The 25967-nt window shown below is 41.3% G+C and overlaps 1 protein-coding gene across 3 annotated transcripts in view; it reads left to right on the forward strand.

Annotated features, from left to right (window-relative positions):
* OSBPL3 (oxysterol binding protein like 3) overlaps positions 1-25967 on the forward strand; it is an 812031-nt gene that overhangs the window by 559133 nt on the left and 226931 nt on the right. For 2 of the 3 annotated variants that reach the window (XM_085631654.1, XM_085631655.1), the window contains 2 exons: positions 51-181; positions 17807-17941. In XM_085631654.1, the coding sequence (XP_085487780.1) occupies positions 51-181; positions 17807-17941 (266 nt within the window). Of the gene's footprint in view, positions 1-50; positions 182-8443; positions 8552-17806; positions 17942-25967 lie in introns of all 3 variants that reach the window. The other variant, XM_085631656.1, reaches the window with a different exon arrangement.

The following is a 25967-nucleotide window of genomic DNA, read 5'->3' on the forward strand; positions in this document are numbered from 1 at the left end:
GTAGTGGCCTGGACACTTGACTTACATTGTCTCCATTGTTCTTCTTGCAGTTTACGTCACCTTGAGGGCTTCCTTCAATACTGTGTCAAGTGAGAGAGAGAAGCTGAAGCAGATGCTGGAACATGATACCTGCTCTTCTCCCTCTGCTCAGGTTGTTGGTCTGAAAAACGCTCTTGCGTCGGTAAGCCTGCATCCTATTTCATAAGTGTGTTTGGAGGAGTTTTCATTTAAAGGAAGTTCTCTCACATAACTTAAGGAATTTTATATTGTTTCGTTTTTTGGGTTCTAGAGACTTGGAGAAATTGTGCCAATTTCTCACAATTTCAACTCTATTTAAGGCAAAACATTTAAAAGTATTTGATTAAGTCTTGTCTTTTGAAGTATGTGATACATTAATATGCTACGATATACTGAGCATTTACACCTGAGGAAACCTGGTTCAGGCAAACTGGCGGCCTGCTCAATGTTTCACAAATGAAAATAAGAATAGCTTGCTGTGATATTTGGCAATTAGGTTGTCAAAAGTTGTAACAGTAACAAACCTTTTCTGCATCCCACCTAAACCAGATACCTAGAAGTCTTGGTTGGCCTTCCCAACTGAGCATTGCACCTGCAAGCTGGTCTTCATGTCTCGCCAAAAACTTAGATTGCTTGCTCAAAGGCACATCTGTCTTGGATTTGAGATTCTAGAGCGTGCCAAATCCTCTTTATTTTTGGGTCCAAGAAGTCACACCAAAAGGATGGGGGTGAACAGAGGGGGTATTATGCCCCCGTCCTGTGCTGTCATGACCCACACTCTGCATCAGCAACATTTATTTATAGATTTCTGATTGTAATCAAACCTGCTGTCTTAATAAAGAGGTAGCTTATTTGGCCTGACTACTAGATGGTGTCAGATTCCAAGCTCTCTCTCGCTCTTTCTCTCGCTCTTAAGTAAATTTTAAAAAAATACTGAGAAACTGGTATAGTCAGCACTTGATAGAAACAGAAGCTGCATCCACAGGGGCCAGCAGTAAGTTTTGACTGCAGATATCACTTCGCCTTCTGACAAGAATGCTTGATTTTATGGTCTATGCAGCGCTTTGTTTAGAAAGAATTCACAATGCAACTTGACCTGCCTGTCAAAAGTTATTTGGTTAGGTCAGTTATACCGTAAATAAGTAATCCACAAATTCTCTGTGTCATAACAGGAATCATGAAGGAATCACAAAAGTAGAGACAGAAGTTTGGAATCTGCTCATTTGCATGTTTTTTTTCCTACAATTTCATTAGATTCCTGAATGTTTGGGTATTAATAGAATTTCAAGATGACTTTGTTACATTTGTCCTTAACCCCAAATCGTCCATGAACACATTAAAAGCTTCTAAGAGTATCTGAAGCCCATTGGCTGTTCTGGCTCGAAAATCTTGGAAACGTGTGTGAGCGGGATGAATCAGTGAGGTCCACAACAAGAGGTTTCAATGGGATTTATTTTCTATACACGTTTAATTGATTGTGCCAGAATTGTCCTTCGTAATTATTGTCCTTATCCACCACTTCTTGGGCTTTTACAGTGTCCACGAATCCTGGTTCAGTTGCGAGAATGCCATCTTGCTTCAGGCTTTTTCCTCAAAAAAAATAAATACCAAAAACAAAAAAATGATGTGAGATTATGTCTTCTCTTTCACACCGTCACCATAGGGGAAAAAGGAGTGAGGAGACACCCGGTGCTCTTTCACTGGGGAAGGTGTATGAGTGAAGGGAGGGGGTTATTGGGTGGCTGGTAGAGCTATGGGATTTTAGCCTGTTTTCTCACCGCCGAACTTCGCCCGCTGCCCAGCCCACCCCGCAATCCGTGCACGCACCTGGGAGTGCCACACTCATCCTGGAGTGTGGCTGGATGATGCACAAATACGTTGGTCTCCTGGTTCTTCTGCCATTCCGGTGGTTCCTCGTTCGGCAGTCAACACTGGAATCGAGGCACATTCTTCCTTTCCCGGCTTCTCTTCCGGGGCTCTGCACACGGTATCCTCCTCCTTTCTCGATGGGGGTGTGGTTTGTTGAACCTTGCTCCCAGTTAAAGGAGCCACTCCTTTCTCTGGATGAGTCTCGAACCTGTGGAATGAACCAATCAGGGGAATCCTCCGTCTGTAAATGAAAAGGGAGAGGATTGTGGTTTCTGTGAAAATGCCGCCATTCATGTTTTATCCAAGTATGATCAACGGTAAGGGGGACTTCGTGACAATGTGCTACCCAAGCTTTTGCAGTGATAACTGCAACTACCTGTGGGCTATCATGACTTGAAAAGAAAGAGCAATTTACAACTTTCCAGAAGAAACTGGGAACATTCAAGTTGCTCACAACCTCAAGGTCTTCCCACACCTTATTCCAAAGTTCAGCCTTCCTGGTTGCAATAGCTACTTTATTAGCTTTCCTAGCCTTAAATACTCCTAGCTTATACCTGGGTTGTTTCCGAAGTGCCATTTTGGGAGTTTTGTGGGCTTTAGAACAAGCTTGATTAAACCAACTTGGGCTAGTCCTGTCCACAAAAACATTCTTAGTTAATTTTGCTACAATGTACAAGGTCAAAGAAGTGTATGCCTGGATAATGTCACTAGGAGGTCCATCATGATGTAAAGCGGTGGTGATTAAAGCTTGGTTATCTATCACTAAATCCCTCAAAAATAGGTCCCTATTGATCTGGTTCCATTTGATGCACAAACCCCTATTCTTTGTATATTCAAGTTTGTGTGCAGCATTGATACCTTTGTTACCGTTGTCCATTTCTAGTCCCAAAGAAAGTAGGTTATGGTCACTTATACAACTTATGACTACCTCGTATTTATTGAAAACCGAGTCTAGATCCCTAGAAAATAACATGTGGTCAATTGCTGTGCATGAACCAGTGCCAACAAATGTTGGAACAGACCCGTAATCAGAGGGCGCATAATCCTGGGAAAAACAGATTTTTAGAGAAAGCTACTCTGTTCAGGGATTCTCCATCAGGGGTGTGTCTAAAATGTGTTACTGGCAAACTTAAATCATGCCAGAGACCACAGATCATCATGATTTTGGGGTCACATGTGCATACATTAAAAATCCCCTATCCATATTATTAACAACTCCTTGTTAGGACTGTTCTCAACTTTGCATACATTATCCTCCAACTCATCCATGTTCTTTGTCATGGAAGGATCAAAAATATTATGATAAAAATTGATCAACAACCATTCAAATGGTTTCTGGAGCTTAAATAATACCATTTGGTAATAGGATGTACAATACAGTTCTCCGATAGTTGTATTAGTGAGACTGGCTGGGACAAAAGTTGCCAAATCACCCTTGGCCCTTCCTGAGGATGATGGAGTGGTTGTGACGCTAAATGTTGAATAACCATTAATAAACAAGGAGTCTGGTGACCATGTCCCTTCACATCAAATAATGTCACTCTGCTCCACTAGCTGCAATTAGTCAGGATTATGCAATTTATACTGTGGGCCCGTCACGTTCCAGGAGATCACATCTAAACGCATCGATGGAACACGGTCAAAGCTGCTTGTTGATGAATCAGTCGTATGAGAAAAACCAGGCTTTTGATTAACCTGGAGCACCCATATATACCTCACTTGCCAAATATATAAAGTTGTTATTGTGGTATCTGGTGATTAAGGTGGACCTATGCCTTGAAAGTTAATTCACTAAGAACGTATTTAACATAATTATAATCACAGTAGTGTTCTAGACTAAATCAGGCGGGCCTTCCTTTTGGAGATGGTTAAAATGCACAGTGTAGGTAAAATATGCAGTAATTGGGTAACTGGCCATACTTGGGAGTCTCCCACATTTAACCATTGCCAGTAATAGTTGTGATATACTCTCCGTCATTTCCAGCAGGGATTACCTGCTGGCAAAGGCTTCCAAAAAAGAAGTTAAGGTGCTGAATTCATTATAGGGACTATGCTACCACCAGCTAGCCCTCTTTTACCAACAAACTGCTAAATACTGTTGCAAAGTTGTCACTGCCACCGGTCTTTGCCGTGGCGCTTACCAGCAAGTCCTAATTGATGGATGTACTTAGTTAACGGTCCAGTGGGCTTCAATACAGTAATGCTGCTTGCCAGACTGCTGTTTTTTGGGTTTTTTTACCAACTAAACAAATTGTTGACCGAACCTATATAAAGAAATACCCATAAAAACCTGAATTGAAAGATTCGACTCTGATATGAAGCTGGAGATTGAGGCCGGGAGCTGCTACTTGCTGTGGTTTGAGGGACTGTAGTTTAAATCCCTGCAAGTGCTGATTGCAGATCTACTTTTTGCTGACAAATTTTCAGAGGTTTAAATCTGCGGCTGGTAATTTAATTTAGACAATTCTGTCTTTCTTATGCATATCATTACTTGCTACTGCATATTTGGCTGATTTTTATATATATTTTGGAAAATTCATGAAAGTTTTTTTTTTTTTAAGTTGGCAGCGCAAAATAAGACAGGCCCACGATTGAGGTTTATGTGGCATGTGTACACAAACCCTATAAAGTCATGGAAAACAAGAAGAATTATACAAATGGTAATCCTGTAGGTAAAATGTGCAACAAAGTAACCTTCCACGTCTAACAAACACCTGTGGCAGTCGAAAATGTGTTGACAGAAGAAAAGCCGGAAAGATTGGCACAACAAAAGCTGTGAGCTTTGAAAACTTAAGCTTAGGTTCAGTTATTTGTGCTGCCATCTAATTTTTTTTCATTGGTTAGCTAATTATGCGACAATGTGTTTATGCAATTTTAACCATATTTGCCTCACCAGTTATTTAATGCAAAACAGCGGGCATGAGAGCAGTTACAGCTATTCATATTATGTGAATGAACTTCGTTTTACAGAACGGAGGGTTTTTCACTGCGTTCACAACTGTTCCATGGCAGATGAGTAGTTCCTATAGCAACACCTATATTATTTATAGACTTTCAAAGAAGACCTCAGTAATGGGTACATCATTTTACCCTCCTTGTTTGATGTTCATTTGTGAAAAGCAACACAAGTGACAGTAAATGCAGCCACTCGCCACGCCAAATGGTGGCATCCAAGAATTCTTTGTGAATGCTCACACGTTACTACCTCGTCAAACATGAATTGTGTACATTTACTTTTGAGGTTGAATGCCTCCCAGGTGTGACGTTAACTCTAGCAAGAGGCTGTGAATAGAATTTGTGAATCGGAGGAGACCTGTGCAGACGTCTGCTGGGGATTCCTTTTCCATGTATGGCTCCCTGCTGGTAGAAAAAGGCTAGGGAACGCCCACTTTTACTCTTTAATAAAGAATGAATGATCTGTACCTTGTTATTACTGAAACACTGTTATGACAGGACTGCCCGGGCTGCCACCTGCTTTCTTTGCACAGCCTTGCCTTAGGTATTGTGAAAGGGATGGCCGTTCACGTCATGCTTAAGGCGCGATAAGTCTGTGAAGGATGCTCTTAACTAAGAGGTTCAAACATTGCATTTTCTATCAAACTTAATTGTTGTATGTGCACGTGATGCTGCTGAAAATCTGTGGTTCTCACCAAAAGCTTTGTTACAAAAGGTGTGGCACCCATCCCAACCCCACATTTACCATTCGCGCTGCATTTTATCCCCACACAGCTTGTTGAGGCGGTCCCTTTGTTGGGATGGTGTAGTGCCCCACAGACTCTAGTGAAGAGTTTAGTGCTGGTCTCTCAAACCAATGTCACACCCCTGAGGGTGGGCACAGTCACACGTTACTATCAGGCCTCCCATGAGATTTGTGGCTCCCTATTACACAGTGACGTAGATCTACTTCTCTGAAGCAATACCACAGTGCAGCATGTTCATAATATGGATTTTCTTAATAAAAAATAAAATTCACAGAATATGGATATTTTGTATAGTTATTCTTGCAGGACATGCGAGTTGCTGTACCAGGGGTACCTATCGGGTCACTACACTCTAGAAAAACTGTTCCAATGAAAGTCAAAAAATGGTGTGTGCTGAATGCTCACCTCTTGGTGAAATTGATGAGGCTCCAAAACTAGCTGCTGAAAATTATTTAAAATTATGCACTGCTGATGGTTGGACAGTGTTAATAGCTGAACATTAATAAATCCTGATATTCAAACAAGAAATTACAGCACTGTCTGTGGGGAACAAATAAAATGATAATAACAAATTATTATCATGATATTTTTCCTTTATTTCCACTGCTGGAAGCAGTGGGGTGACGCTCCTCTGCCTTAGCGCAGTTGCCGCCACTGAAACAGAGAGTCTTCAGCTCTGTTAGATTGGTATGGAAGTGTGTGTTTGTGCTCGGAAGTAGACCATTGAAGGCTGTTGTGGATCTAATGGGGTGGCTCAGGATAACATGGTATGCTTCTATGACTATGTGGTATGTTGTTATTTCAGAGTGAAAGGCCTTGTGTATTTTAAATGAAACTAGACCTTGATTAGGAACAAAAGAAGTGTGAAGATAACAGGTGGGGTGAAGTCCCTCTAAGCGAACGCTATCCCACTTTATGGGATGAGACACGACTTGTACCTTGACTTCGTACATGAAAACTGTCTGAAAGGGCTCACCTTTTGAGGATATGAAATGAGCACTATGCTATGGAAGATTTTTGCTAATGTGAGTTCTGGATGTGAGCAATGTGTCAATATAAAGTGAGGGGATTAGGAACAGAAACATTTTTCATGTACTGCACAATAACTATATGGTTATGCCTGTACTCAACCAGAGGTAAGTACAAGCATATCTTGAGGTAACTACAGCTAGAGCTTGAAATATGAATACTAACATCATGAAAGGGGAGTAACAATTTGAAGAGCACACAGGACAATTTTGTACCTGAGCAAAGTTCCTATAGAGGGGTTTCCAAAGCGGCGTGACAATGAGGTATTATCTTAAGGGTCATCTTGTTGATATGGAACTTCCAAAATTACAAGTGGAAGAAGCTAAGTGTTGAGAGCTGCCATCAAACATGGGTAGTGTCCAACATCTAAAGAACGTTATGATTTTTGGGTAACTATATTTAGTAGCATAAAGTTATCATATAGATATGTGGTGTGAGATCGTTCTGTTAAAGGAACATGACTGGACAGATTATGATACAGTGGAGGTAGAATTGTATAGGTTTCTGACCCAGAAAGGAGGTAAGCATAGGTAAGAATATGAACTAATTAGGTAATAGAGTGTAGGTGTTAGAGAGAATGTGTGCTAATTACAGTTTGAGATGTGGAACCAGTTAGTAACTGACCTAGTTAGATGAGCATGCAATTAAGTGTGGGAGGATAGGGTTAGTAGGTAGTGAGGGGATTTAATTAGCTATTCATATTTGAGTCCTGAATTTCCACAATGAAGGAGTCCAGATCTGTACGGTCATCAAAGACGGATACTTTCCCATTGGAGATGATTTTCAGGTGTGCCGGACCAATGAACTGTATTGCAAGGTCCTTAATTCTCTTCCGCTTAGCTAGGCATACTTTTCTCCTTTTAACAGTATCTATAGAGTAATCCCGGGAGATTCCACGAGAGGAGCCATGCCAAGTGATCTACTGTACCTTTTACATGTGCGATATTATCATTTCCGTATGCGAGTAGCGAACAGATTTGAAGATTAGAGCTGAGGGTGAGGAGCTTCTTTTAGGATTGAGCGTGGAGACACCGTGGGCATGTGATATTTCAAATTTACTGAATCAGAGGGTTTGTGATCACTAAAACTCTTTGTACAGGAAGCCCTAAATGTCATTACTGGCAAATCAGCACTCGTATACTTTATGGCTTTGTTTGTTCATCTGACAGTTGCAATCATCAACTAACCAGTCTGATTGATTCTGCTCCATTCCTCCCTTCACCTGCAAGTGCAACCGGTACATAGAAAGATGGGGGATTCGCACAGGCACGATCCCTCTGGAGTTTCAGCATACCTCTTTGTAGAATGCTTGTGAGATATTCACCATTACATCTGAGAAATATTGATGTGGGTTGTGGCATAATGACCATCACTTTACAGTGCAGTGCAGCATGTTTCCTAAAGTTTCTTGACAGGTTTGCTTTGGTTGCAGTTGCTCTTGATTGCTATTTTACTCCTTAGCCCACTGCAGTGTATCCAGAGATGTATGTAGAGCTGGGAACCAGCTTACAGCACGTAACCCATTTGCACCCAGATCAGCCTTACCAAATTTGTAATCAATATCAAATGAAACCCTTCTAAACAGCCTTCTGCTATTTTTGCTCCATGAGAAAAAGCAAAAAATTCTGAATTGCAAATAATGTCAAATGTGAATGTGGAGGAAGACCTCAAATATTGTTGTGAAAACCACTGTTAAGTATTAATGGCAACTGGATGCGGTAAAAGTGTGCCTTGCATGTTCCAATTGTATAAATGTAACAATCACTATGGTCCATGTGTATCTCTTTGGGTGATTTGACTCCACCATATTTGTTTAACTATTCCAGGCCATTGCACAAAACTCAGAGCTTAAAGACCGGTTGCGTAGAATACATGCCGAATCTATGCTTCTTGATTCAGCTACCATTGCACAACCAAGCCCAGGGTCTATGAAGGTTGGTACACTGCAGACATCCTGCCTTGTCCTGTTCATCATTGTACCTTAACCCTACCCCATACATCTCCTTTGATACCCACAAACAGCATGTGTTGCATCAATCCCTGCAATACTGCCCCTCACCCTGCCCCTCCCCACGTCACCGCCCTGCAGTTACTCCTACTACCGACCGCGGCTGGTTGCATATGTGTTTTAGTTTTAAAATTAAAGAAGCACAAAATGAAGAGTAAAATATTGTTTTAATGCATTTTGCAATTGTTTTATTGACCTCAAATTTCCTATTGGTAGGGATAAAAAAAAATTTAATCTTGTAAAAATAGGCAGTTCCTTCAAAGTTGGTGGTTCCCGAAAATAAGATGACACTTGATCCAAGTTCTATTGCTTTTCTTTTGCCCCTTAGATTATAACTGTTCTAATTTTGTGTTAGAAATGTTATATGCATTCTTATACTACCTGGCCTTGACATTTCATTCTACCTCAATGTTGATCCCAGGAACAAAAAAACAAAAAAAATAGTTTTAAGGCTTAAGTGCCTCTCAGTAGATTACCATCCAGGCCACCTAAATGCAAAAACTTTATTTCATAAATATGTACCCAAACATCGTATCCCACAGTTCTGACATGTACAATAAGAGAAACGCAGGAAACAATGCTCTGAAGTTTCAATATTAAGGCCATACCTGCGACAGTTTTTTTGATCTTCCTTATAGCGTTGTCTCGCCATTCACCTGCCATTGTAAGTCGATCAGTGTAAATGTTGGTAAATCTCAAAGAACCCACTATCTCTAGCCATACTCAAAATGTGTGCATCTGTTGTTGTTTTTATGGGGTTACCTTGAAAAAGATGTTTTACGTCTTTATTTTAAAAGTGCAATTCATGAAGAGATGCCATAAAAACAAACAGTAAAAAGAAAAATATTTGGAGATACAAAAACGTTACAAAACTTCAAGAAAGAACAGGAAAATCCAATTAATGCAAGCTCTTTGGGCAACCATAACATACTCCTGAAGAGAAAAGAAAGGTGAAAAATTTGTTTTCACTTGTTTCTCTGAGGGATCCCATTGGGCCCACTTTGCCACTGAAAGCGACTTTCAAATCTTACAGCCTCATGCATCAAGCCAAAATCCAGTCGGTAAAATACCGAATCGCTAATAACACCCGTTAGCGAGTAAAAAAAAAACGAATCCCAATGCATCAACCAAATGCAAAAATCGGAATTTAAGGAATCAGTAAATAGAGATTCCTTAAATTGCGATTGCATTTAAGGAATCCCAAACTGAGAGTCCTTAAATGCAATGCATTAAAGTAAAAAAAATAGTGATTTCGCTAATAGGGGGAGCAAATTACCATGAAGTTGAACTTCATGGTAATTTGCAATAACTTTGAAAAATGCACTTTTGTGCATTTTTCAAAGTTTCATGTTGCGCACACACATACCCTTAGAGCATGTGTGTGTGCAACATTTGTGCACAGAACAATTTCAGGGGTGCAATAGGGTGTCATTTGGACACCCTTGCACCCTTGAAATTGCATGAGCAATTTGCGAGTACCTACTGGTACTCGCAATTTGCTCATGCAATCTCCAAGTCATTCCTATGGGCCTGGAGGCCCATAGGAATAAATGGGACGGCTTTCCTTAATTGCTACTCGCTATTTGCGACTAGCAATTAAGGAATTTTAAGGAATCGCTATTTTTATAGCGATTCCTACATGCATAGGCTTTTGCAATTCCTTAATTGCGATTCCTTAATCGCTATTAAGGAATCACAAAAGTCTTTGTTGATGCATGAGGCTGTTAGTGCTTTAAAAAATGTTTGTTAAAAAAAACAGTAAAAACTTAAATACTAGTGTATTCATCCACCCATATGCCAATTTCTAGTATTTATTATTGGAATAAAATTAAGACCTTTACATTTGATGGGGAGACTCATATTTACATCCTGCGTAATATATTTAGTTGGTGCAATTACTTATTTCAAGTTTGTTACAAATAATAACATTCTAGACCATAATTTGTGCAACATCACAAACGTGGAGAAACCTAGCATCTTAAACTCTGTATCAGTATATGGCAGAAGATTGTATGAAGCCCCATTTAAATGTTTCTTTTTTTGTGTAGAGCATAGATAAAAATATTGTTTGGGTATGTTATAATTTTAAAGTAATAAATGTGAGTATTCGTTAAAGAGATGAGAACTCGCCTCAAATAATAATCATTCCTTGTCAGTGTGAACAACTAAAGCCACTAAATATCCTGTGCTTAAGTGTCTGGTAGCTTGGTACAAATTAGGCGAGCTCAATTTAGAGGCAATGTGTGAAGTATTTATACAACACCCAAACTGTATTAAACTAAAAACACAACACAAGGAATATCCCAAACCTATTTAGAAAAATTGGAAATATTTTAATAAATGGAATGACACCAAAATAACAAATATCCAATTAGTAGAACCAGAAATATGAGTTTTTAAAGTTTGAATTAAAAATAGCACCAAAAAGCACAGAGCGCCAATCTGAGCTGTATCTGGTCGCTTTAGATCTGGTCAGATTCAAATATTATGGCTGACCGCAGTGATGCGTGGGTCAAAAACAAGGACCAGGTTCATCAAGGTGGAGAGTTTACCTTCTGACTTGGACCATTTTCTAGCGAAAACGTGTTCACCAATGAGTCGTTAGTGGGGCAAGCTGCAAGCTGGATCGGAAGCAGAGCTCCGTGCTAAAGAGTGGGGTCCCTATTAAAATTATTTCTTGAACCATTTTTATAGCTATTCCCAAACTGTATTCAGCACTTATAAAAGGTAATAGTGTAAACCAGTGTTAACCTATGGGAGAGCCAGCCTTGCCTCAGTAGAAAATTATTTGAATTTTGTTTTACCGCCAGGACAAGTGAAACATTAAATATGCATGTCATTCATTTTAAACACCATGCACCCTGCCTCATGGGCATTTAAGGCCTGTCTTAGAGGTGACTTATAAATAATAATAAAGCAAGAGTTTTATTTTGCCCTGTTGAAATGGCAGTTTAAAACTGCACACCGAGGCTGCAGTGGCAGGCCAGAAGACCTGTTCACAGTGCTACTGTAGGGGGCAGTTCAATGAGTGCTGCAGCCCTCTGGTAGCATTTAATTTGTAGTCCCTGAGTACAGGTGGTACCTTATATTAGGGACTTACAAACAAATGTAATGAGCCAATCAAGAGTATACCAATTTTAACAGGTTTGGGAAGGGGCACAAGCATGTTACCACTGGTTCGGAGGGGTAAATTACACAGGTTCCTGTGGCCAACAAAAGCAAGTTCAGCAGCAGAAGGTAAAGCATCTGGGAGAATGCCCTGCAAAAGATGGTTATTTTCAACCCTGACAAAAGAATATGTGCCCCTTTTACAAAGATTTTGCTGCTACTTACTCTTGTTCTGGCTTACTCCTGAATTCCAAGGGTTAGCAAAGAGTATTATAGGAGTAAGTCACACTCACTACAGAATAACAAAGCATATTATTCGGCAGTAGAGATGTGAATAATAGATTTTAAGAAAAAATCAATAGCATCATTGTCAGCCAAAAGAAATATAAAGGCCTCCTGTATAGTGTGCTGAATTTCTAGATACTTATTCACAACATTTCAAAGAAGATTTGCTTGTCACAGAGGATCAAGGCTGACCACACTCTTCTTAACCAGTACAAAGGACAGATTTCATCCCACCAGACAGTTAAATCATTTTCCTTCAGTAAGGTCTGGATCTCAGAGGCAGCTGATTTTATCTCCACCTCCAGACACTTCTCTATCTCTCGCTCTCTCTTGCACTCTCTCTCATATATATTCCCACCAAGATCATGCAACAACTTACTCCTCTTTAGCTTCCAATTTGATCACTCTCTTCAATGAGTTCTTTATTTAGGTAGTGGTACTACATCATTGGAAATCATAAATTATTAACGTTTCTTAAGAGTCTTCTCTTCCACAGGATGATTCCAACAATGTTCGTCATGTTTATCTGCTGCCCTACCTGGCCACCATTCATGAAAATCAAGCCACCACACAGTGCAAATATTTGTTGAGTTTAATATGCACTCCTTTAAGGCTAGTGTCAGATCTGGCCATAATTCAGAGCCAGTTGTGACCTTTGTATTAGGTAAACCTCTGTCGTTTAGTTGACAGCAAAGAAGTAGGGACCCAGGTCCTTTTGGACCTGTTAATGACCTTTGATGCTGTCAATTATTCTCTACTATAGAACAGAGTCAGAGGTGGCTCTAGATGATCTGGCTGTTAAATGGATAACCTATTTTCTTGCCAATCGCTGCCTGACAATCTTTCTCCATCCTTACGGATCAGAAGCCAGATCTGGTATCCACCAGGGCTCAGTACTTTCACCTCTCTATTTAACATCTATATGTTACCTGTTGCCCATCTCTTTCACAGTATGGAAGACCAATTTTATATTTACCCTGATACTCGTGTGATATTGAAGCTAGCCACCTACTTGACCACTACTTCTGATTCTATTTCTGGTAATACGAATGTTCTAACGGCAGTCTGACACTGGATGGCTGCAATTGGTTTTAAAACATAATCCAGTTAAAATTGAGAGCCTTGTTACCAGGGATTTTGTTCACAGCTAGAGTGCTACCTGTTGGCCAGTGACCATGGGCTCCCCACTTCCTCCTTCCAAAACTGTCCATAAATTTGGCATCCTTTCTTAGTGTAACCTGCCCATTGGGTTCCAGATTCCCATAGTAGTAAGATGTTGCTTCTGTCATACCAAACTTATGAAAAGAAATCCTTTGTTACATCACATCTGATTACTACATATCTGTGGTTGTTGCATTAATATAATCTAGCTTAAACATTGGCAAATCGAGCCTTTTCCAAAAGAAGAACGAAGAACATTTCAGTTGTATGTTTTTACCTTGAATGCTACCTTCGGGGTAAGCTATTTCTATTCTATTAAGTCAACAGCAATTAAGGCATCAAGGTATGTGTTTGATGTATTTCGCCCTTGTTTCAACCCCACCACCTCTACCCTGCAACTATATCAAACTTTTCTTTTATTAATTAAAATTAATTTCATAAATGTAGACTTTTATGATGCCAATGCCAATCCTACCCCTGAATTATTTAAAACTAAAAAGTGTTGTTCTTATTGGGGAAGCAGATTCTTTAAATATGTATATACAATAGATTCAATTAAATAAGTATCCCTTACTCTAATCAGTTGAACTGCATTAAATTATTTTTAACATGACCGTGCTACTGATTATAAAATGTTCTAAATTAGTATACTTTTCATAAATTTATATATGTAGTAATTTTTATTTAAATTTGATGCCAATAGTTACCTTTAGGCTGAGGTAAATTAAAGTAAATATTTCATCCTAAACCCCATATTTTTCACATTAGGGTATTTAAATTGAAATTTACAAAACCTAACTATATTCCTTAATTAGTTGCATGTGATTTAGTTTTGCGTTTTCTACTTGTTTAACTATAACCAATATTTACATCAAATTAAATTAATTTAATTTAAACATACAACCCTAATTCTTAATCTAGATTAAAAAAAAAAAAAACCTTTAGCTTTATAGTTCATTTACATTCATTTAGTTAAATTTAATGAAATAATTTACCCTTACGCTTAATTGGTCTTAAAATACACTAAATGAAACTAAATACATAATTCTAATCCAAACCCCCTGCTGAATTTTTACCTCAGTGTTCATTTAAAAGTAGCTGTACTTAACTAAATGATATGGCGGCATTCTGAGCTGTGGCATCCTGAATGTAGTGCCCCTCAATGAGGTAACATGGATGTAGAGAGGGTGCACCCTTTTTGTGCAGCTGATCCCTTTGATCTACCACAATTCCCATATGTCTCGGAGTAAACCTTATAGTCTCCATGCTCCTGTTCTTTGAAACTGGGATTAAGACATTTGAGTTTTATGATTCACTGTACCCAGAGAAGTTGGATTTGTTGTCAGTGAACAGAAGAACACATTGATTGTACCTGCTGCTGTATTGAGTATAACGATGGAAAATAAATGATGTTGTGGTTGGCTTCACCCAACACTCTTCCCAGGATGCTGGATGGTTTCAAAAAGAGTCACTGCAGAATAAACTACTCACAATTGTTTTGAATTTATTATTATTAGCCAGGGTTAGAGACTCATCACTGAGTGTTCCATTCAAATGTGTTTTTTTTTTGTTTGTTTTTAAATCGTGCATCTGCTCTTGTAGGTTTCCACTGAAGATTTGATTAGGTTTACAACTTTTACTGGGTTCACAAAAATCACAAAGCACACACGTTGGAGTGTCTGAAATTCGATGTAGTTGTGTTAAACATTAACCTAGCTTAGCCCCTTGAGTGCCCATGACGAGATGGTCTCGTCATGGGCCGCGGTTGCGCTGTACCCATGACGAGACTATCTCATCATGAGCCCTGCCCGCTAATGAAACGCCCGGCACAGGGCGTGGAAAGGGTCGGGGCACTCAAGGGGTTAATTTCCACCTGCAAAAACGTTACATGTTTTTGGTTAGTCAAAGTTGTTCATTTACTTTTAGTCCTCTTTTTCTCTGAAGGTAAAATATGTTTTTCTGTGTATCAGGTCATTCCTTCCTACACAGAATGCAAATATTAGGTCTACAAATATTTCACATCCCTTTTAAACACTTGCTCCTGCCTTTAGGGACGTAATTTTTTATGTCTATCACATGTCCAGTGATCAAGGCCATAACCCTCCTCTCCATGAGAATACCTATTGTTCCACCTCAAATTTACATGATGGAAGAATTAACATACTGGTGAAATATCTGTAGTTGTAAGTGAAATTTTCATTCGCATATTTCCGCTAAACTTGAGGGACAGCAAACGTAAATGCATTTTTGTGCATTTGAGTTGCGCATGTGTACCAACAATTATCAATTTGACCGTAAGTAAATGAATGCACACTAGGTTCTGCCCTTCTCTGGGCCATTTACAGGTACATATAGATTCTTCGACAGAGAATAAGATACGAATAGCAGGGGGGTTACTAATGTTCCACGAACAAATCAGTAAATGTTTGGTAAATGCTTGATTGTTGTGTTTGGTTCCTAGAGTCTCTGACAGGTTGGGTCAGATAGCTGGACCAGAGCAAAAAAAATAAATACAAGTTTAAAAATGGTGAGACGTTTGTGGGCCTTTGGTTCATAGACTGGAAAACCCAATGCACAGAGTTTAATCTTAAAATCTACCACATATGGTTTTGGGCCCCTGTCCAAAAGTTATTTTACAGGTTAGGCAACCGAATTCAAAAAGCATAATTTTGCCATTTTCTGCAGTTTGTGAATGAAGTTGTTTGGCGGTCCAGCTTTAAGGCAATTTCTACAGTCTCTGCTGGATAAATTAGATTGAAAAAAATCAGTGAATCTGGTGTTGAATTATTTTAACCATGAACCTTATTTGGGCTTTTGGTGACTGTTAGTTGTCCAGCTAAACTCCAAGGCATGTTACGTTCTCCTGAACAAGACAGTGGATTGTTGGTTCAGCTGCTGGATTACAAATGGCTGTTTAAAAAGTTGATAATCTTTTTAGGGTGCACATAGCTTTAGCCATGTTAGTGTTATCCATACTGTTTCTAATTTAGGTGGTCGACTGAGTCAAGTAACTTTACTCCATAGTGATGCAAAAAGAAATCCATTCATGGAGATTGGGTTGAGGCTGGTTATAAGGAAGATGTTCATATATGGAACAAAGGTGCTTCCTGAGTGTCACTGCAAGTGGGCTTGTTTGGTTCTGCAGAGGGGACCAATGACCATTATCTTTTGATATCTGTATTTTCTTTTTTTTTATATTTAGAAATCTGAGAAGTTAACATTTCATGGTAATTTATTGTGTGGCCATAATTTGATTTGTTTATACTCCTTTGTTTAATCTATTGTTTATAAACTGACACGTACTTCTCAATAAAAATATACCAAAAAAAAGAAGCGATGATCTAGACAGGGCTGCAAGCACCCCCACCCCATACCGTGGTTACACAGCAGTAAGTTTGAAACTGATTAACAAAATAGGATGTCTATGGCTTGGTGTCTTGACGGGGATAGAAGAACAAGTATTTCCAGTATGCTCAGCTTGGCCTTCGCCAGCTGAAACACAAAATAGTGCATTATTTGTACTATTAAACAGCTTGGATACTGATTAAACAGGGTGAAGATGCTGGTGGGCGTTCATGGTGGGCTGTACTGGTTCACAGCTGTTTCATGTATTGCTTTAAATAGTGTAGGCGAAATTTCCAAGATCTCTAAACTTGATTAGGAGGTCCTTGATAAGTGGTCCTAGGATATGGATGTCTTTACTTAGGACCCATGGGAAGTAAATAATCTGTTGTGAATGGGTGAGCGTAATGTTTGATAACTGGACAATTTCTTGCAGAGAGATGAGAGCACTAGGGAAATTGCAGACTGGGGACTCATGCCTCCTGGAGCAGGATGTCCCATAGAGTGACGACAGCACTGATTTTTGTGGATTGCATCATTGAAAAGTGAGGACAGTTTTTAAAGTTATTGCTTGCATATAAGGTATAGTGATTTGCATTGACAGAAGGGTCTGTTTTGGCTACAGGATTTGAAGCTTTGCCTTCGTCAGAGTAGTTTTTTGCAGAACTTGCTGTGAGTAAGGTAGTGAGTTGTAATAGCTTTGTCTGTACGTGAAAATATCGCTTGAAATAACTTAGGAAGTTTTTCACGGGCGCTTGCAGCTGGAATCCGTACGTCACGAGTTCGAAGTCCAGTTAGGCAAACTATGCCTTGAATTCTTCCCATGTTGGACTTTGCCTTCCAACGAAATGGGTAAAAGTATCACATTAGTTGCAACACTTACAAAAGGCGGAAGTTTTACCAAGGGATAAAAAGACGCAAACTGTAACTGTTCATAACAAACCCATTTGACCAAAGTGTCTCTTGCTACCAAAACCTGTAGTATTTTTTCAAATTTAGATTTAAGCAATAAAACCTCCATTAAAAACTATAGACTAATTGGGCAAATTGTTCTGCAAAGAAATCGGTGGTATTGCCTGGAATAAATCCTAAAGCTGGGCTCCATTTTCCAAGCGATGCATGCTGAGCCACGACCATCCGCATGTACCCCCCCCCACACTCCCCGAGAACGTCCTCGTGACAGTGCTACGTACACCTTGTATGCCTGCTGTCTGTTGTGTGTGATGTCCCTCCCCTCCCCCTAGTAGCTTTCAACAATGTATTTTACCAAGTCTTTCATTGACAGGAAAAGCGGAATGAAGGCGGTCGACCTCTCCTCCATCAGCTGTCCAACGAAAGTCGGCTGTCCATCGCCGAGTCTGTCACCGAGTTTTTTGATGCGCAGGAAGTGCTGCTGTCTGAGAGCTCCTCCGAAAACGAGGTCAGAGGTCCCTTTCAGAACAAATTTTACACTGCTTTATCCTTCCGTTTTCTTTACATCTTGAGTCAAAGTTATCGCTTTTACCAGAAGAAAAAACGTTTGAGGGAACTATGTGAAGACACTGTCAGAAAATGCATGACTTTAAAAGTCCCTAAATATGTGTAAAATGTGTTTTTAAGTTTTAGCTACGAAATGGCATTCAAGCCGAATGATACATGTGAGGGTCTAACTAGATCATATACACCACAAATGTTAATTAACATGGGTGCAAATTTCCAATTTTTAATGTGGTCGTAATCCTATATATTGAGAGGAAAAATAGCCAATACTTATTGGTTAATTTCTGAGAACATAGCTTACCTATTTTCATGTTCACAACTGTAACAATGCAATGCAAAATGGTACAATGAGTGATGTTCAAGTTAATAGCAGTGCATGTAGTACAGAATGCCTTATACATATTATGAGTTTATTGGTGTCCAAAAGGTGTCCGGATCAATTACATCTTCCGCTAGATGAAATGGTCTTTGTTTTGACTCCACTATTGACACACTCATGTCCTGCTAAGATGTGAGGGTCCCACGCCATTCTCTTTAGCTAAAGCTTCAGTTACTAGAAATGGGGTTTCTGGTTGGCTAAGGTATGCACCCAAGCCAGGCAGAATCCATCACTCGAGTCAGGGTAAGTCAGATACACACCAATATAACCTGTGCTCACCCTCTAGGAGCTTGGCGCCGAGAAGGCAGGCAGGCTTATCTACAGAGGCAATGTGTAAAGCGTTTGTGCAACACACTCCCCCAGTAACACAATGAATACACCACAAAAAAGACTCCACATGGGTTATATGAAAATAGATTACTATATTAGGCACAACACTAAAGACCAAAACAATAAAAATCATTTGTATACTTTGCAAGGAATGCAGGGTTTTATGAACAATCACATAAATTGCAGGCAATTCGTAAACAATTGCATTAGTAAGAAAACATGGGGTAAAAGAGCACCTGCGCTCCTATTAGACTGTTTGCTGTAAATCATGCAAGCTAGAGTTGCATTAGGCAGTTCAAGCTTTTGTGGTGGCTCTACACCGCTCCCTCATGGGGGTTCCATTCCGCTACAAAGAAGAACAGTGGTCCCAACCTCTGAGTCTGGAGCTCTTCATGGCTGCTCAGACTTTCAAGGTGTGCAGAAAAAGAATCCCCACAAAGCGACATACGAAAGAGTGCAAGACAGCTTCAGTGGCATGGGAAGTGCCTCCCACACAGCAGTACCTTTCTCTGGGTGAGATGAGCTCCCTGTCACTAGGGAGAGCTTCTGGCATGGCCTTCAGGAGCAGTGTCCACTCCTCACCACTGCATTTCTTTAGAGCCTGGGCCAGGCAGGCAAAAGCAGAGGGGGTATCGCTATCGTGTTCAGGTCCGAATTAGGGATTAGTTGCACCCCCATTGCGTCCTTGCTCTGCAAAATCATTTTTAGGTTGAGCCTATAGCAGCAGCACGCATGCGCTGCTCGCTTTGCGAGGCATGTAGTATTCAGTATGGCGTGAAAGCTCCATGAAAGTTCCGCCCACTCTCCGCCCATCTTTTTCATTGGTTTAGGTGCTAAATGCTGCCTTTCGGTTGGTTTTAGGCTTGTTATTCCCACCTCATGATGGCCATGTCGTCATTTGCATCCTTCCATGGCTACTGGCTCCTTCACTCCGAACACTATTTTCTTCCCTGCCTCCCACCCGCCCCCTCCCGCAGTCTGTGACATCTCGGGCCCCCCGCCCCTTCCCCTCTCCCGTTCGTGCCTTCTCGCCCGACCGCACTCCCGTTTCCAATGCAGTCCTATTGCGTTGCAAATGCTTGTTAGTTTGTTTTCTCACTTTCAGGATTGCTTTGTCCACAGGCCTATCACTCTTGTTATCTTGCCCCCTGGATAGACGTCCTTCTGCAGCGCAGATGCCCCCTGACCTTCCTAGCCCTTCCTCCTTGCACCCCTGTACTTGCACTTGATTGGCCGCTGACAACACCGTTGTTGGGTCCAGTCTGGTTTCCAGGAGAGGAGCGGGGTCACGTGACACAAACACTACCGAGCAGGCTGAATGGGGCAGTGAGGGACAGAGAGACAGGAAGCTGCTGCATGTCACAAACCCACCGAGCTTCTCCTCCCAGGAAACTTTTACCAACTCCAGAACTTTGTTCTGCCCTCGTTGTCTCCATGCAACAGACCCGGGCCGGGTCCGATGGTGAGTTACTAGCACCTTCTCCTTGTTTGTCTTTTAGAGAGTTCATTTTACTACAGGGGCTGTCTTAATCCTGCTATAGTGTGTAGGAGACTGAGGGGGAAGTTCACATCTCAGTACAAGTCTTGGGTGTCACCCAAAAAATGCCAGACAGTTTAATAGACACACTAGACAGGTATGCTGCACGCATTGGGCGTGGGTACTGTTTGTTGAACGGTTTCTTCACGGACTTGCAGGTGATAAAAGGATACATTCAGATTGGTGATCTCGAACTCTCTGCTTCATGGAAGTGTGTGATCTTGGGCAGATCATTAAGTCTCCTTTTGTCCTAGCCGCACTGTTTGCCAAAAGAAAGCGAGCTCAGAAAATTCTTGGTAGTGAGCTGTGAAAAAGAACCCTAAAGTTCCACTTTCATCTCTTCACCCCTCAGATGCTCTTAAATGTACATATGATTCCTACAAGAAATAAAGCGCTTAGACGCTTGCTTGAAGTGCGACGAATGAGTGTAACAATGACTCGTTGATTTATCTGGAAAGTGCACACTCTGAAAAGTGCAAATATGACCGCTTAGGTGGAAAGCATCAGCCTGCCCCTTATGAATGTTGAAGTGCTCCTGCGCTTTAAATTGAAAGATAGAAGTGCTGGTACTCACTAGCCAGATTACCTGTTTGCTTCTCTGAAGTACCGTACTCTCCCATTAAAGGTATTGAGGCAGTGCTGAGAAGTGCAGGTACTCTCCCAGAGAAGTGCAGGTACTCTCCCATTGAAGGTATTGTAGCAGTGCTGAGAAGTGCAGGTGGTCTCCTATTAAAGGTGCTGAAGCAGTGCTCAGAAGTGCAGGTACTTTCCTAGAGCAGTACCAGTACTCTCCAGTTAAAGGTATTGCAACGGTGCTGAGAAGTGTAGGTACTCTCCCAGCAAAGTACCAGTACTCTCCCATTAAAGATTTTGCAGCAATTCCTAGAAATGCAGGTACTCTCCCGTTAACGGTTTTGCAGCAGTACTGAGAAGTGCCAGTACTCTCCCAGAGAAGTATCACTGATGTCCCATTAAAGGCATTGCAGCAGTGCGATGAAGTGCAGGTATTCTCCCAGAGAACTACCGGTACTCTCACATTAAATGCATTGCAGCAGTGCTGAGAAGTGCAGTTACTCTCCCAGAGAAGTACTGAAACTCTCCTATTAAAGGTATTGCGGCAGTGCTGAGAAGTGCAGGTACTTTCCCTTTCAAATTAAAGGAGTGCAGGCACTCAGAACCACACAGTGCCTGCTAATTTAAAGCACTGATCCTTACAGGACGACTGGTGCACTTCCATCCTCCCAACAGGTTTGAGGGGATCTTGCCCACCTTAGGGGGTCCTACATGATAGCCAACTACTTGTGTGTCAGAAAACTATTGGAAACAAAATCTTTGGAATTGTCTACTCCTGACCACGCCCACAATCTGGGCTGTGGAGAAGATGTAGGACCAGGTCCAATCTTCCGACAAGACCTTAAACTCACTTCATCTGCTTGAACCATATTAGTAACTTAAGGGCTGATTTTGTTAAATGGGGCTGCGTAGCTCAAAGAGTCCAATAAGCAAATATAAGTAGAAAAGTAATTTCTTTATTCCAATTTTAATAAAAAACGTCCAGTCAACTTGTTTCATTCCCTTATCGGGAACTTCATTAGGGCTGCAAACATGACAAAACAACATACATATTACATTAAAATATCGAGACACAGGACTTACAAACCCACAAACATATATGACAAAAAAATGTATTATATTCACTTTAAAGGAAAAGAAGGGAAAACACCATATAAATATTACATTGACAATAACATTGACAACCATAAAGCAACACTACTTCTACGTCGCATCAGTCATATATATATACTATACAATGCCAATGAGCATTAAATTCTGAGATATTTAAAAGTGCCTGATAGTGATATTTAATCACTCCCCTTCCAGCTATTGTCTGCAGTAAAATTGATTATTTATAACTGCATTGTTATAATCATGGACATCACGCACGACTATTATATAAATACAACAGTGCCGCTCAAGAAAGGCCAAAAGTAACACTAATTACACAGAAATAAATAAACAAAAGTGTACAAATTGGAAATAGTCTAAAAAGAATCAGCAATAATGTGCAACATATCTTACCAAAAAGTATGTACGTTGTGGCAGTGTCCAACATGCTACACAATTTCAATAATCCATGTTATTGTTAGCGGAACTCTTCCGAAAAGATACAATGTAACTATATCAGAGGAAAAGATGATATGGCATTGCTATATGTGACTGTATGCAAGTTCAAAGAGACACAAATATGGCAAGCAGTCAATATAAAATGTGAATCCAGTACTTGTATAGTGCACAAATCACCCCCGAAGGGGTATCTCGGCGCTGGGAAGATTAAGCGAGCTATAGCCCAGAGTCGCATGGTGCTGGGCAGACCCCTGCCACCCGAGCCAGGGATCGAACCATGATCCCCAGCGTCCAGCGTCAGTCGCCCTGGCCGTGGTGCCACACCTCTACCCTGTGCATCATGCTGGGTCATATTGTGAAGAAACAATATTTTGATATCAACGGCTGTAATAATCTAACATGAGTGGAATCCCTGAACTCATTTTCAATCCACCACGGTTGAACAATATACAACACTAAGACAAGGGATTTCTAAGCATACATCATTAATGTTTACCCTGAGTAGACAAGAGATTGTAGAAAATATAATTGCAGGTTCACATTGATAGCTGCTATTTTGTTCATTCTAATTGCAGAAAATTATTTGTGTTCTATTTCAGACAGCATCTACTGATAATAGATCCGAATTATGATGATTCCGTTTAGTACAATCAACTCCACCACTGTATTTTGTAAAACTATCCAGCCAAAAATTATTTTCCGAATCCCAGGTCTCCTGTAGACTCACTGTATCATAATTTTTTAAAAAGTCAAGCCACCTAGGGTCTTCCTTTTTACTTCTTAAACCTGCAATGTTCCAACTGATCATCTTACAGTCGGACACTTCAATTTCGTCTAACTCCTGCTCTGTGATATAATCCTCAGTCTCGCCCCGATGGCAACTTGGCTGCTCCAGTCAGTCATTCTCATCTAAAAGAGACAATGGGAGAAATCTATTTTGACATGCTAACCCATTCCTATCATCAGTTCTCTCTAAGTGTATGGATGGCAGTTGGGTAGAACTTGCTAAATTCCCATTTGGGATAACAGAGCAATTCTCCTTCCTAGTACTTGAGTCAAGGGTAGAAAGGCCCCGTTTAGCCTCGACAGGCTCAAACCCCCATAGGTGTCCACTGGGCAAATGTAGCCCCCCTTATTGGTGGGTAGAAAAAACCCAGGGGCAAAGCCCGAATACTCCCCTGACGCAAACTAATGCCTCCCTTAAATAACTGCCCTGTCGAAGTTGATCACAATACAGTCACCTGTACCCTGTTTTGGTCTATGACCTACCCTCCCCACTCGTCTGACCATTATAATGTGTGATGAAACCTTGGTTCCATCTTTACATTGCTGGTCACACCAATATTTGGTTTTTCGGAGCAACTCCATAATTGATTCTGGGCAGTTCTTTCTAAGTGGGGGAACCCCTGTGAGGATAGCCACTAAAGGAGTAGCTTCTGGGGACAAGTTGAGTCTATCACTATTGAGCTCAGTGTTAACTGTTTGATTACAGTTATCCTTAATCTCAGTCCTCAGTCAAAGTCTCATGGTTAGACAAGGGGCTTTGAACTAAATTGGTTTGATTACAAATACTGGCCCCTACATGTCTCCCAAAGCTTCACCTAGCTTTGTTGTAGCAATAGGCCCAATCTTGTTCCTTATTGATGTTTGACTAAAATGACTGGAATGACCCCTCTCTATTACAAATACTAGGCTGCATTTGAGCCTGATTAGTACTGCCAATTTTACTTGTTTTACTGTCATTATTTGCCCCCCCAGGTGAAATTCCAAACGCTCCAGTTTCAACATAATCCCCTCTACATGATTATTCAATGAATCAGTTATTTCTTTCGCAATGTTCATTAAAATGGGTTCCAGTCGTAACTTAAAAAATTACTCCATTGTAATCCTAACAGCTGCTTGGGCCCATTGTACCAAGTCTTCAACATGAACCGAGGTCATTTCAGCAGTTACAGTAAGTAACCTGTCCAGGTTTACTTGGCCTTTTACTCCCCTTCTTTTTCCCTTGAAGGCTCGAGTGGGCCTTTTGCGGGGATGAATGCTCTCTGGGTGTCTCCATAGTACATTCTATCCCCTACATCCTTTGGCAATATGTCATTGTGTGGGGAACATTCCCCCTTCTCTCTGCTTAATTATCGGCAGCTTTGGCTTAATGGGCACTGGAATTATAGGGGTATTATCGATTAAAGTTATACTCCCAACAGGGTCTGAACTCAACCCCAGTTCAACCTCCGCGTTTTGAATCCTTGTTCAAGGCCCCCACCGCCGAGGTCAAATAAGAAATAATGGATGCGGAGTTCCGGGGGACCTTCACCCTATCACGCCCCTGATCCTGTGAGCATGGTTGTTTACGCTTACCCATTGTAATTGATAATGGCGCTGATGATAGAGGAGTGGCGCAACCCGGCCTCTTCCGTGCTCTGACAGGCGCAGACGTCCTGCCCTTGGCCTGGGCTTTGCCCCGGGCGTGGCCCGGGCACGCCCGCGCGCGTCCCGCGCTGCTGGAGCACCTGTGTGTTTTTGTAGGCACCTCCTGGCGCTTAGGGAGCTGACGGCGTTGGCGGCTGGTTCGCGGTGCTGCAGGGGGCGCTGACAGGTGTGGTCCACCTCCTCCCAGTCACCCGATGTCCAGCAAGGCCTCCTCCACCCAGAGCAAGGGGGAAAACAGCAGTATAGGTGGCGGTTTGGGCTTCCCGCACTGCAGGAGCACCTGTGTGTTTTTGTAGGTCCCTCCTGGCGCTTGGGGAGCTGACTGCGTTGGCGGCAGGCTCGCGGTGCTGGTGGGTGTGGTCCACCTCCTCCCAGTCACCCGATGTCCAGCAAGGCTTCCTCCAGCCCCAGCAAGGGGGAAAATAGCAGTGTTGGTGGTGGTTTGGGCTGCAATGGGGTTTTCTCAATGCTTATCTGCAGGCTCTCAATGAGTTGCAAACCTTCTAGAACCTTGCCGCCCGGGTGCTGTGCACAATTCACAAATATCAGTCTGTTTCAAAATATATCACTAAACTCTATTGGCTCCCTGTCCGACAGAAGGTCACTTTCAAGGCTTTGTGCACAGTGTTTAAAGCACTGCAGGAGACAGGCCCTGACTTCCTGAGGAGGAGGTTTACTTGGTACTCACCAAGTCAGTTTTTGCGCTCTGTTTCGGCCAAATTGATGGTAATACCCAGATTCAGATATGCGAATTAGGGAGGTAAAAGTTTTGTGCTCGTAGCATCTAAAGCATGGAAGGCCCTTCCTTTACCCATTAAAGCCTTGCCTAATCTTTTGGCTTTTAGTGAGGTGTTAAAAACATGGCTTTTCTCTACATGCTAACCTCCCAGTTTGACTTATTCCTGCATCTGTTCACTCAGCGAGCGCCAAGACACCCATTTGGGCATGCAAGCACTCTATAAGAACATTTAACATTAACCAGGAATGACTCCACATACCAGTTCCCCAATCCTCCTCAGGGATCCTGTGCATCCCTAGAGTTGCCTCAAACTCCTGAACCCACTGATGATTGTCATCCGCCTCCTTGAACTTGGGCACCAAGTCTCTGGGTATGTAAATTATATCTTTAACACTGGACTCAAAACTTTTGCTATGACCACTGGACTC

This window comes from Triturus cristatus, chromosome 10, assembly GCF_964204655.1.
Source record: "Triturus cristatus chromosome 10, aTriCri1.1, whole genome shotgun sequence".
NCBI lineage: Eukaryota > Metazoa > Chordata > Amphibia > Caudata > Salamandridae > Triturus > Triturus cristatus.